The sequence below is a fragment of the Danio rerio genome, chromosome 24, assembly GCF_049306965.1.
Source record: "Danio rerio strain Tuebingen ecotype United States chromosome 24, GRCz12tu, whole genome shotgun sequence".
NCBI lineage: Eukaryota > Metazoa > Chordata > Actinopteri > Cypriniformes > Danionidae > Danio > Danio rerio.
In genome coordinates this window covers 11,719,303-11,732,848 of record NC_133199.1, presented here as the reverse complement: position 1 = coordinate 11,732,848, position 13,546 = coordinate 11,719,303, and the positions used below count along the sequence as shown (strand labels likewise).

The 13,546-nt window shown below is 35.6% G+C and overlaps 1 protein-coding gene across 1 annotated transcript in view; it reads left to right on the top strand.

Moving 5' to 3' along the window:
• acad11 (acyl-CoA dehydrogenase family, member 11) overlaps positions 1 to 13,546 on the top strand; it is a 96,194-nt gene that overhangs the window by 72,078 nt on the left and 10,570 nt on the right. The window contains 1 exon segment of the mRNA NM_200178.1: positions 1,581 to 1,653. Coding sequence (NP_956472.1) covers positions 1,581 to 1,653 — 73 coding nt within the window.

Below are 13,546 nucleotides of genomic sequence, written 5' to 3'. Positions count from 1 at the left end.
ACATAATTTTGATGTTTTTTTTTTTTTTTGTCACCACCCTTTGGTGCACAATGTAATTGCTCGAACATTCACCATGAAGTTCCAATAAACAGTGAATTTAGGCCCAATCCCAATTCTATTTTTGTACCTCTACCCTTCCTCTTGATCCTTGAAACAGAGTGTGAAGAGGAAGGGCTACAAAATGTACCCCTAAGAAATGTTACACCACTACAGCAACTGCACACGTCATCATATGTCATTGCGATTTCTTACTTCATATGAGATTGACGATGGAGACTGCTGTCGTAACTGTGAACACCCACCCCTTTACGTGAACACGCAAAACAAAGTAAGGGGAAGTGCTAAGGGGTAAAATCTGGATTGGGCCTTAATCGTACCATAAACATCAGTGTGTATATCTGAACTATAAACAAATGCAGATTTGAATGCAGTGCTTCAAAGCATTTATAAACATATGCAAATCCTTTTCATTTATCATTCATGTTGTGCGGGTTTGAAATGAGATCAAGATTTTTTTATGTTTAATTGTGAAGCTTTAGACTGATTTCATTAATATAGGCTAAACAAACAGTGACAGGAAACACCTTTAGTGACGACCCAGGCTCATTCTGAAAATGTAGTTTTGCGTACATTTCTGTAAATTGCGAATTATGTAGCCGGATTATGTAGAATCCAAAAAATGAAGTGAACAAGGTCTTACCAGGGTGAGAATGTGGTAAAATCCAAAAACGTGGTAAAAATCAGACATGGGCTTTTCTTTTTCTGGACTGCTTTTGTAAATTGTTGGTTGGGTTTAGGGAAGTAAGCGGGTGGGCGGGTCAATCTGTAAAATTAGTTGGGTTCAGGGAAGGTGGTGGGTCAGCCAAATGGCCACTCGCCCAGTCAATCATTCAGCCAGTCTGACAGACGACAGCAGCTTCTGGTGGGTTTATGCGAGAACAGTGTGGGCGCAAACGGCACTCGCGAGAGACATTTGAGATTGAAAAAAGCCCACACAACGGCCTATCACGGATTCGCAAGAACAAAACCTGTATAAATACGTGCCTCCGAACTGTGGGTTGTAATCTGTTAGACCCCTACTTTTGACATCTGCATAACGCCTTAACACTACCCATGAGTTTGTGGCAGCACCACTTCAAATATTTAAAAAAAGTAAATTAACATAAACGTTTAATATATTTGTTGCAGGAAAATCATTCCATAAACAGTGATTCATTCAAGCTGTCAACTTTACAGAATTTTAATTCCTTTTCTAGCAATTCAGTTCCCTGTTTTATCTTCTAAAATTCCATGCAATTTTAGCTATCAGACAGTCTAGCTCAGTTCTGTGGAAAATTCCATTTGCCTGGCAAACAGTTTAAAATGAAAAACAAACACACACACACACAAACACACACACGCACACGCACACACGCACACACGCACACACACACACACACACACACACACACACACACACACACACACACACACACACACACACACACACACACACACACACACACATTTGTATTGGTAAATGCTGTTTTATCTTTAATACATGGGGTTAACATTTTCTCTCTATTTCCACCCCACCCCAGGTGCTGGTAACCCTAAGTGTGAGATTGCCATAGTTATGTGCAGGAGCAAGGCAATGGACTCAAATAATAAAAGGTATTGTATCTCTTGTCATTTTTATCAGCAGCACTTTATCAGGTTAAAATGAGCATGCAAATTCGTCTAAGCTAACTCAGCTTAGGTAACTTTTAAAAAAGAAATTATTCAAGTCCTGTATCTGTGTTAGGTAGACTTAAATTCCGAAAAAGCTTTGATTAGAGCAGTTTTTCAGAATTTATTTATTACTGGTATTGGCAGATTTGGTATGTGATCTGTGGTCAGTGTTGAGATCTGCTTTGACTGCATTTTTTCACTGAGCTGACTTTAAACAGCACAGTCAGTTCAGTTTTGGCACTCCACTGTACTGCAGACAGGCTGTGATCACAAACACAGTAATTTTCCCATCACTGAGTTGCAGCTGGAAGGACATCTGCGTAAAACATATGCTAGAGTAATTGGCGGTTCATTCCACTATAGTGACCCCCGATAAACAGTAAAGTCTAGATCGGATACGCAGCCGACCGGAAGTGCGATATCTACATTAATTATAGTAGCATTTTTTATGACACCGTATAACAATAATTAATATTTTTACAGTACTGTGACGGTTGGGTTTTGGGTTCGGGTGGGGGTATTTAATAAAATACAATAAATGATGAATTTAATAAATAATATAAATAAGTTCTCATTAACTTTCGACCGCAACCATATCCGATCTAGCAATGACCTTGATAAACCAGGGACTAAGCTGAAGGAAAATAAATGAATGAAATGCAGTAACATCAAGATAAATAACTGTTTTCTCTCTTTTAATATGCATTTAGCAGATATTGCTCATCCCTGATCCATTTTAGTTTGTGCAAATTTGCTATAATAATAGCAATAATATAAGTATACAATAAATGCAACAAAAACTTTATTCTACGTATTTATTTATTTCAGAATATTTCAAACTTTATACCTAAATACTTTTTAAAAAAATAATTAGACATGATCATTCTTTTGTTTTACATACTGTAAACAAACTTCTCTCTTTATTTCCAGTAATATGCAAGTTACTTCTAAACATGTAATATGTTTTCACATGACATCATTGATGACAGGAAGGGATTCTTCTACAAAGGAATCGCTAATAGATATGCAGAACAGCTTTTATAGACTTCCAAAAGTTTTTCCTCATTAAGGGGGCAAAGTTCAAAAAACTGGCTGAAAAATAGAAACAAAGGCGGCGTGTAATAAACATTCATGTTCAATACATCTATATGTACAATTGTTTTAGACCATTATAACAGCTCTTTTGACAGCACCAATAGAGATTATATACATGCCTAGCTATGTGTATAAATATGTTTGTGTTATATAAAAATTAGATGCAAACACTACCACAAATGCAATAAATACTGTAACTTTAGTGTAAACTGTGGTGCATTGTGATGATGTATAATTATAGCATAGATTATTGGATACTTTTACTAGTTTTTTTACTATTATATACTACTATATAATTACTACGACAGTTTATTTCAAGTAATAATCTATAGTATGCTTTCAAACACTGTAGTAGTTACTATATTTAGTATTTTTTCATGTAACGTAACAGCTTAAACAGTATACCATCTCAATGACAGGCCAATATATTTTAGTTCAGTAGAAAACTCGACCCTCTTCATTATATAAGGATCATACCCAACTTATGTGGTTATTTTCTATTTATATCTCCTATAAATTCCTCCATGTCTCCCATTCAGTTTTTTACTTTCTGCGCATCAGCAGAACCACGTGATTGAAAACAACCAATAGTTTACGGATTACTTGATTCTGTTATTTAAAAACAATACTGTTTCATATTGCCTTTGAGTTACTTTCACTACAATAACTACAGAAGTAAAACTTAAAAGCAAAATACATTTGATTTTTTTTTCCAAACACAAGAACTGTTATTTATTGTTTAATTGTTTAATTACATTATCCCAAATTATTGTGTACTTAGTCAAACAGCTAAATCTGTTTATTATTATTATTATTATTATTATTATTAAACATTTTTATGTATACATATTTATTTGAAATATTTATTTATAAATTAAAATTTTATTTATTTAAAAATATTTATGCATTTAACATTATATTGAAAATAGTTTGATTAATGACCAGAGCCCCTTGGCTAAACCAACTGATATATAGATATGTCAGTCTCTCACCATCCCACTTTAATTAAGATACTTAAGATTGAAACATATCACTCTTGAATAAACATTCAGGGGATACCTAGACATAGTCAAATAATAAGAGTTCATTTCATGGAAATGGCATACTGTGAGCCTCAGACACTTTTTTTTCCTTGTTTCCATGTAAGTTCCACGAGTGTAAAACCTACGTGAAAATGGGCCTATCGGAAAAAAAAACAGACTGTTGCATGACTCATCCTCAAGATTTATATGTACTTTAGGTCACTTTTTCACGTCATCTGGACGCGATGAGCTGCCAAGTTATCAGGAGATCAGCAGCAATAACACAGACTGATTTTGCTCTAGGAACAGGGCTGGACTTGGACAAAAAAAAAGCCCTGAACATCATCTAGAGCAGCCCACCATGCAATCACATGTCTAATTTGCTATTTTTTGGAGATGCACTCTCCATCGGCGTAATGGATGTTATATTGTACAAACTGCATTTTATATCACACTAAACTTAAACCTACCCCTCACAGAAAACTACTGGTTTCTTTACATTCTTTGAAAAAATCATTCTGTATGATTTACACACCTGTTTACTCACGAGGATCTCTAGGTCCCCACAGTGAAATAATTGGTGTTCATTCATGTTTTAGGCCCCACCGGAATAAAAACAGGCACACATATAAATATACATGCACAGACAAAGAATTGGACTATGTGCATCTGTACAGTATGTATTAGTTCATTAGGAATTTTGTTATATGGCTGATTAGAATCTAAATACAGTTTATATAATATAAAGCCAAGTAACCAACCAATAATCAAAACAATAAATTGGAAAATGTTAAAGGTTTTATTAGGCTTTATTGTAAAAAAAAAAGTTATAAATTATTATTAATATTTTTAATATTAATTTATACAAATTGCTTTGGACCTGTTGTGAGATTATTACTTTAATTATAATACAGAATTTAAATACAACAATGCTGATTGAGTAAAATGTTTTCAATAACAATTATACTTAAAATATTAAACTAAATAAACTGCCACTAGGTGATGCCAAATTACAGATTTTTATCACCGAATCATTAATTCAATTGCTTCATTTTGTATGGCTAATTCATTTAAAAGTGAAACAAGTAACTGTCTTTACAAATGGGTAGTTGAATCACTGACTCACTAAATTAATTTATGAATGTTTATTCATAATTCACGTTCATTTAAAAAAGCAACAAAATTAAGGTTGTCAAAATTAGCATTAACGCACGCTATTAATTTGAAATATTTAACGCGTTAAACAAAATAACACAAAATAACCCAGTTGCAGTTTTTTTTTTTATTTCCTGTTGTGGTCGACGTGTGTTTAACATGCAAAGAAATATGGATAAGACCAAGTAAGTGCTTTTACATGGAAAGTTTCAGTATAAAACAATTAATGTCGCATCCCCAGGCTATCCAGCGTTTCCTCCAGAGTATCATGCAATTTCGGTTGTTTAATTTTAATCTTTAGACTAAAATTTTATTATCTTAATCATAAAATCAGGTGTCCATGTAAATGTACTCAGTGAAAGTGCCAGAGTATGTCGCAAGCTTCAAAAACAGCCCATTCCTCTGCCTTTAAGTTGATTCCATGCACCCTCAAATGTTTCATTAAGTTTGACGTGTTTCCCCCTACATGCAACTTTTGTAAAGCAACTGCTGTACCTTGCTTTGTCAAAATCTTGTAAAATACAGCCATACTTTAGAACGTTTAGTATAAGCAAATTTTATAAATGCCATCGTGCGTGTTGATGAATCGCTGAGGAGGATGAAGAGTTGCTCACCAGTTGCGCTGGACTGCGCGCGTTGTGTGTGTATGTGTGTGTATGTGTGCGTGAGTGCATTTCCTAGCAACAAGAGCAAACGCCTGACATCGCTGACTGTGTTCAGAGAGAACAACAACAAAATCGAGAATCCTTCAACTTTATGCAAAATGAAGAGCAGCTTTCTTGAGCAACAGCCAATAGGAGCTAATAGGAGCATCAGCTCACGTGATCCTCTCTCAGCTCTTTTAGAGGCTAGTTGTATTCTCCGTGATGTAGACCTACACAGACCTGCGTTTGCAACAGGTCACCACCCAGAGTGACAGGCAGTTACAAATTTGCTGCTTGTGTGATGCATACTGTACATTGTAAAATCATTGCTGAACATCTATTTTGTGCAGTCTTAATACCGGATAAGCATTTCTTTTTATATACAAATGTAATATTATTTAGGTTCAGATTGCTTAAAACAAAGAAAGACAATTCTAAGTATGTATACCAATGCGAGGTTGTATCTAAATGCAGATAGGGACATCAACAAGAGGCTTGGGTCAGGTCACCCGTAGGCAATTAAGAGCTGGTCTTAGACCTGTAGAACTATTATTACTTTAAAAACTTATTATTACTTTAAGACCTTCTTATTACTCTGAATTACTTTAAAAAGAATAACCATAAAAATAGCTAAATCAGTTTTGACACTTTAGAAAGTATTAACTCATAGAATTAATGATAAAAACAGTGCTTCCCAGTCGTCAAACTCAGTAGTTCCACTCAAAAAGTCTCCAACACCTATGACCTGGTTTCGTGGCTCCTGAAAATAAAGTTAAAGTAGACAGACAAAGAGAGGAATAAGGACACTAAACATTCTTACATAGCTGTGTGTTAATTTTATTCATTAGTCCGAATAATTGCAAAGTTAAATACTGGTTTAAATAATCATATTAATAAAATAATGAGAAAAAGGATAATAAGAAAAGGATTAACGTTAATCTTTGACTGGACGGATTTGAAGACAGAAATCTGTATCCATCAATATGTGGATAAGACGTCTTAATCGTTATTCAATGTCAGAACTAGCTAGAGGAGTAGTATTTGGCCAATTTATTATTCAGCAGATACTGGACTTCCTTTTTCCAAAATCTCAAGGTTGTTCAATGGAATTTGATAAAACTGCTGACCGATAGGTGAAGAACATCTACTGTTTCATGCCTCAAAGCATTGGCATATCAGAGAAATGATGGAGGCAAATTAATTAATTCTTGTTGTTGAGCAACAACCATATTCTGATCAAACAGCATATTTTAAAATAATGTCAGAATTTTTTATTACACCTGCAACTGGCAATCATTAGGTGACTTTAACTCCACTTGTGGGGCAGTCACAAAATGTGAAGAATGGGAATGAGGGGAGCTGTCCACAATTATCACAAGACTAGCTAGCACTGGGACCATGCCTGGATTGGCTAATTGAGAGGACCGGGAGTATTTCGGGTGGGGTGGTCCTGTTTTTTTGGCCTCAAGGGCTGGGGTCCCTAGCTGCCTGCACTCTCAGCAGTTGCACTTTTTTCATTAATTAATCTATTTATTTATTTGAGCATAGCCTCACTAATTTTATTCAATGCTTTACTGCAGCTACACTCTTTTTATTTATTTTCTCGCAGCTCCATGAGCAGAATGCAGCCTGCAGGTTAAAGATGATCATTAAACTCCCCAATAGTGGCACCTTGCTGATCAATAAAATCATTTGTTAAGAGATACGCGAGAGATGAAAAATTGATAAAAAGTGCAAAGGTGGCACTGAAAAGGCCAGAATTTAAAAAAGCTGAGTACATTTTTCATTAAAACCAGCGGCAGCAAGAGTACAACAACACATGAAGACGATGAAAGGGCTTATGATTTAATGTTAAGCTAGTTAGGAGCAGTGTGAACTTTTTCTTCTACTGTAGCTCTTCAGCAGCAGCCTCTTGTCCAGTTTGAAGCTTACAGTGAAGAGCCAGGCCCCGTAACGTTACCAAGCACCAGTCATGAGCCCAACACACTAGATTGGGCAGGTAGGATTGTCATTGAGTGAGTGATTCAAACAATTAATATTAATGAATATTACACCTGTTCAATAAAAAAAGCCCTGAGACAATTAATGAAATCAGATGATTCACTACACTAATACATCTGACTTAACTTCATTAGGAAGCTAAAAATGGAAAAAAAAAGATGAGGCCATTATTAGAAAGTAATACTGTGGTTTAAAATGTAAGCAGATAAGTTGTCTGTGCAATACTTGTTTCTGTGTAATAGATAAAATGTCTGTCCAATGCTTGTTTTATTCTTTATTTGTGTTTAATGACTGAGTACCTGTGAACAATTTAGCACAGAATATATTCAGATATTGCAGAAAAGGACATTGTGATGATTTTATGCATATAGCTAAATAGATAATTGTATTTATTTGATATTTTTTGGTTTGATGGTTTGGATAATAATGAGCACTAAATCTTACAGAAAATAGATTCTTATACTGTTAAACATTACATTGCACTAACTGTTCAAATAAATCTTCACTAAACTACTGAATTGGAAATGACGTTATTTTAACATAGTCAGTCGTGAACTGAAGTGGGCGGGTCTAAGGTTTGAATCTCCAGGGCTAAGAAGTAGTCCCACTCCGGCCCTGACTGAGACTAGTCTGTTTTGATTGTAGTACAGCTTAAGAATGTTAAAGTTTACTTAAGATTAACATTTACTATTGGAAGAAGCACAGTGACCTGATCATCTATGCTTAATTTTCAAAGCTAAACAACCTTTTACTGTTAGGTTTAGGGGTGCTCTTCATCGGAAACAAAATAGGTAGTCTGACAAACTTCCAGATAGTTCTGAATTACTCCACTTGTCATGCAAGACAGCCAGGAACTCATGAACACAAAGACACGCTTGTCTGTGCTTTAACCAGTACTCTGAGTAACCTCTCTGGCTGCCAACATCAGCCATGGCAGGCCTCTTTCTAGTCTCTATCCAACCTGATGCAGAAAGCCCTGATCCAAAAATGTTAATGTGAAATCATAGCACTCATGTGCTCCTTGCATCTGCACATGATATGTGGTGGCTAAAGCTGGGTTTATACTTTCGCCTGGCGCCGCAAACGGACAAGGCTTGTATACTTGACCCATTTGCCATTGTAATATTCTTTAAAATAGGAGGGGGCGGTCAAAAAAAACTGACTGTAAGGATTAACAGAGAAGTAGGAACTTTCCGGAACTATGTTTTATCATTAATATTGTTCAAGACTTAATTAGACTTAGTTAGACTTAGTAAGACTTAGTTAATTATTTATATCAATTATTTTAATGATCATAAGTATTCTTATTACCATTCGGGATTTTTAAAAAAATATTTGATGCATCACTTGCTTTTGTTCATATCTCCGACAGTTTTACCTATAAAGTTTATTAAAGTATTAATGACAAGATAACATGGGTTGCTCTACAAATATATTTTTTCTTATGGCAGGAATAAAAGCAAAAAAAAAGTACTATTACTGAAAAATACAGATGTTTTTTTTTTTTATTATTATTTAGCCCGCTCAACAATTCACACATTACTGTCTGTCTTTTACTTCTGCTAAAAAGGCAATAATGGTCCAACATTCCTGACCGTTATCACCAATAAAGCCTAGAAAAACAGGGCATCAGTATATTGTAAACCGATAGGATCAAATATTCCTTTCCAGTTATTAGAGAAATTATTTGTTCGTTAATTATAGATTTGCTACTATAAAGCTGTTTTAAATTCAAAATTGTAACATATACATCAATGTAAAACCTATGACTGGTGGAAAAACATATTTCTCTAAATGTGTACTTGAGTCTCTACTTTTGCCATGTACTTTTGGCTTTACCAAACTTATCGTAATTAGCTGACACGTCGAGTATAAACCAGGCTTAAATTTACTTTAAAGGGCCATGAAACCCCCAATGTCTTAGCAGGGTGTTTTTACACCTCTAGTTTGGAAAAAAGACAGGAAAGTGGGTGAGTTCAGCTATGTTTAGGTGGGAGTGTGGTGTTCCCCATTAGAATTTTTTCCAGCTGTGCGGCAGGTCTTTTACACAAATCTACCAACTACCTATGGCGTTATTTCAATTACAAATGGAGAAATTTCATGAGGGCAGTATAGTAAGTCTTGATCGCATTTATGTAATACTAGTATGCAAATCTCTTTGCTTGCGCAATGATTTCCTCTGTCCGTGCACAAAGCTTCTTGCACGTCCTCAAATATACGCTGCTCAAGCACAGATCTGCGATCAAGTGCGTTTATGTAACAAGTATGTCTCTGACATTTATTAGATTTGCTAGGAATATTTATGAATTTCTCCAATAGACCCACAGAGCGGCATTAATGTGTCCTGAAGTAAAATGAAATGGCAATAAACTCCAGCAAGATAAAGTCATTGTATGCAGAACCACAGACCTTTATCTATAAATAAAGTATAATAATGGAAACTATGTTCATCTTAACTGAAAGCTACAGTGTGTTTGCTGGCCTCCCGCATCTTTCAGTCAGTCTGTCAGCAAGTCACCTTAAAGGGTTAAACAAATAACGCATAGCACTAATACGGTTACAGAAAAGCTTGCGCTGATATAATTCACTTACCGTTACATTTTAATGAGTTTTGTTGCGATTATAACCCACTATAAAAAAAAACAACAATGGCTGAATGTTTTGAATGAGAAGCTGTAAAGTTGCCGTGGCAATTTTGGTGTGACGCCCCGCCATGGCAGAATGAATGTAACGGAAACCATGGTGTGTTAAATGAGGAAAGAGTTTGCATGTAAAGGGGAGTTCCATTACATGCACACGCCAATTTTCACAGCGACAACACAAACGCAGACAAAGGGGAGATAGACAGTGACTACGTTTACATGGACATCAGTAATCAAATTATTTGCCTTAATCTGAAAAAGACAATAGTATGATTAAAATATTCTCATGAGTTGCTTTTTGAATGTTCCTTTCATGATCCCATTTTACATGTTATAGCACATAGAACGATTAATGTCATTGTCACCACGCTATCCACATTTCCTCTGGAGTTTCATGTCATTTAGGATGTTTCATTTTTAATTTGTCGAATTCAACTGCGGTTTAGCTCTATCATTTTCATTTAGGATTATTTCATGCATGCCCCCATGACAAACTGATTATTGAATGCGAGGAACTGCTGGAAGAATGCAGTTTTAATGGAGTTAAACTCTGCTCACAACTTTTCTATAGAATTGAGATCAGGGCTTTGTGATGGCCATTCCAAAACATTTCCTATATTGTCCTTAAACCACATTTTAACTAATTTGGCAGTATGCTTAGGGTCATGGTCTGTTTGGAAGACCCATTTGTGGCCAAGTTTTAGTTTCCTGGCTGATGTCTTGAGATGTTGGTTCAGTATTTCTACATAATGTTCTTTCTTCATTATGCCATCTATGCTGTGAAGTGGACCAGTCCCTCCTGAAGCAAAACAGCCCCACTACATGATGCTGCCGCCCCAATACTTCACAGTTAGGATGGTGTTCCTAAGCTTGTAAGCTTTCCCCATTGTTCTCCAAATGTAACACTGGTCATTATGGCCAAACAGTTCAATCTTAGTTCCATCAGACCACAAGATATGTCATTATTCCTTTTCCCCAGTGTAATTTAGCAAATTGTAATCTGGCTTTTTTGTTGATAATGGCTTGGTGATTTTCCCATGTTGTCACAAAAGGAAGCAGTGTGTTTGAGGTTATCCTTAAATACTATTCTACAGTTGCGCCTCCAATTAACTCAAATGCTGTCAATTAGCCAATCGTAAACTTCCTAAACCTTGACACCATCATCTGAGCTTTTTCTGTGGCATAATCATTTTATTGTATGTAAACTTTTGACTTTAAAAGTTATATCAATTTCTCAAAAAATATCTCTCTTATTATTCTGCTATTAAGCATAACAGAAACAAGTTTGATAATCCTAACTTACCTAAAAGAGAAAAGGTTTAGTCACATTAACATCTGACTTTTTTAAAGGGTTATGTGCCTTTTTATAGAGTGTATGTAAACTTCCGGTTTCAACTGTACATAAGCTTCGTTTTGGCAGACAAGCTCTGCTAACCTACTTCTGCTTTAGAGCAAGAATGCTATTGTTATTTCTGCTTGGTCAAGATGAAAAATAGTTGCTTTAAATAAGTAAAAACTCCTAGCAGATCTCTACAGGTGGCGCTGGAAAGAAGGATGGTGGTATGGCCAGTAGTATGGCCAGTACTTCTGCGTCTTAATGAAACAGTTGGTGATTATAAGAGTTTAATCCCTGAACTATGAATTTAGTTCTCTGTCTGGAATGGTTAATTTTAGGCGAAAATTTTAAATGAACTGTGATTTATGATAGATTTCATATTAATGGAAAGCAATGGAAAAGTGGTCAGACAATGAGTAACCAGGCACATTACCATAAGCAAATACTCACTTCCAGCTTTAAAGCTAGGAAGAGGATGTGGGCTGACACAGTCAGTGATGTGACTCTTGAATTGTTGACACACAGCTGGAATTAGACGCAGAGTGGACAGTTTTACCAGTGAGCTGACATGTGTGGCAAGTTTTAGCAAAACTGAAAACATCATTACATAGAATTCTGTCATACTTCTTTATACTGGCATGACCAGCAAGACAGTTTTTGAAATAACTGGTCAAAACTTAATGGACACTTTAACCTGGACTATAAGATCAATACAATTACCAGCATGAAGGGAACATTTTCTGAGTAGAACACAGTTTTTAATATAATAACTCATCAAAATGCAACGTTGCAAAATACCTCTGGAGTTTGTTCTTGTGACTGCTCATCTCAAGAAACAGCTACCAGGTACTCAGTTAGAGACGTTCTCACTTTGTAGGGTTTACTTCAGTCCTGCCTTGGCTAGCAGATTGGGTTACTGCACAAACTACAAACAACTGAGACATGTGAATGATTGTGTTGGCAATCATCAGCCAGCAACGTTGTCGTACTTGTTTAATGGCTAAATCAAATGCAAATTAATAGCAATATTTACTTTGGGACAAAATACATGTTGGCCTTTTATTCATAAGTTGCTTTTATTTCTATTAAGTCTAGGCATTGATGCTTGACCTGTTGCTGTCACTCCAATCGACTTTCATCAATGTCTTGTTCTAATGTACTTTTTCAAATTCCAAATACCATTTTCACATTAAGTGTCATTCTGCAAAAGCTCAAAGGAGAGGACACATAGAGCAGACAGACAGGTGGTGCCTTCAGCACCTTTAGATCCGCTTTATCCCATATTTGTTTACGTAATATGACATTTCAGAGCAATAAGCTATTAAAGCAATATTGGATTCAAGTTCAAAATAGACAGGGCAAACACCAAATACAACTCAAACCACCAATCCACACTCCCTCCTCCTCAACCCTTCTTCAAATAAAGTGAGCATTTACCACTTGTCTAAAATAAGCCAAAATGAGGCAGATATTTGCAAAATAAACAGTTTTAACTTGGGATGCACCGATACTGGCATTGGTATCTGGCCGTGTATTTGTATTCAAACTTGATAAAACACACAGATACCAAAGACAGATATTAGTAATGCCACCAACAGAACTTTTTCAGTACAAACAGAGGCTCTAGCAGTTGCTCCCACCCCTACCCTCTTAAAGAACCCTAAATGAAACAGGCATTAAATGCAGCAACTACACATTTTCTGATGACAGTAGTTGGTCTAACGTAGGTCTGTCAAGATCAATATATCGAGTTATCAAGTGATTTATGAAAATGAGGGCAGTTAATTTTGGAGACGTGATGTATTGTACATTTATTATACTATTAGCCCCCCTTTGAATTTTGCTTTCTTTTTCCCAAATCATGTTTAACAAAGCAAGGAAATTTTCACAGTATGTCTGATAATATTTTTTTCTTCTAGAGAAAGTCTTATTTGTTTTATT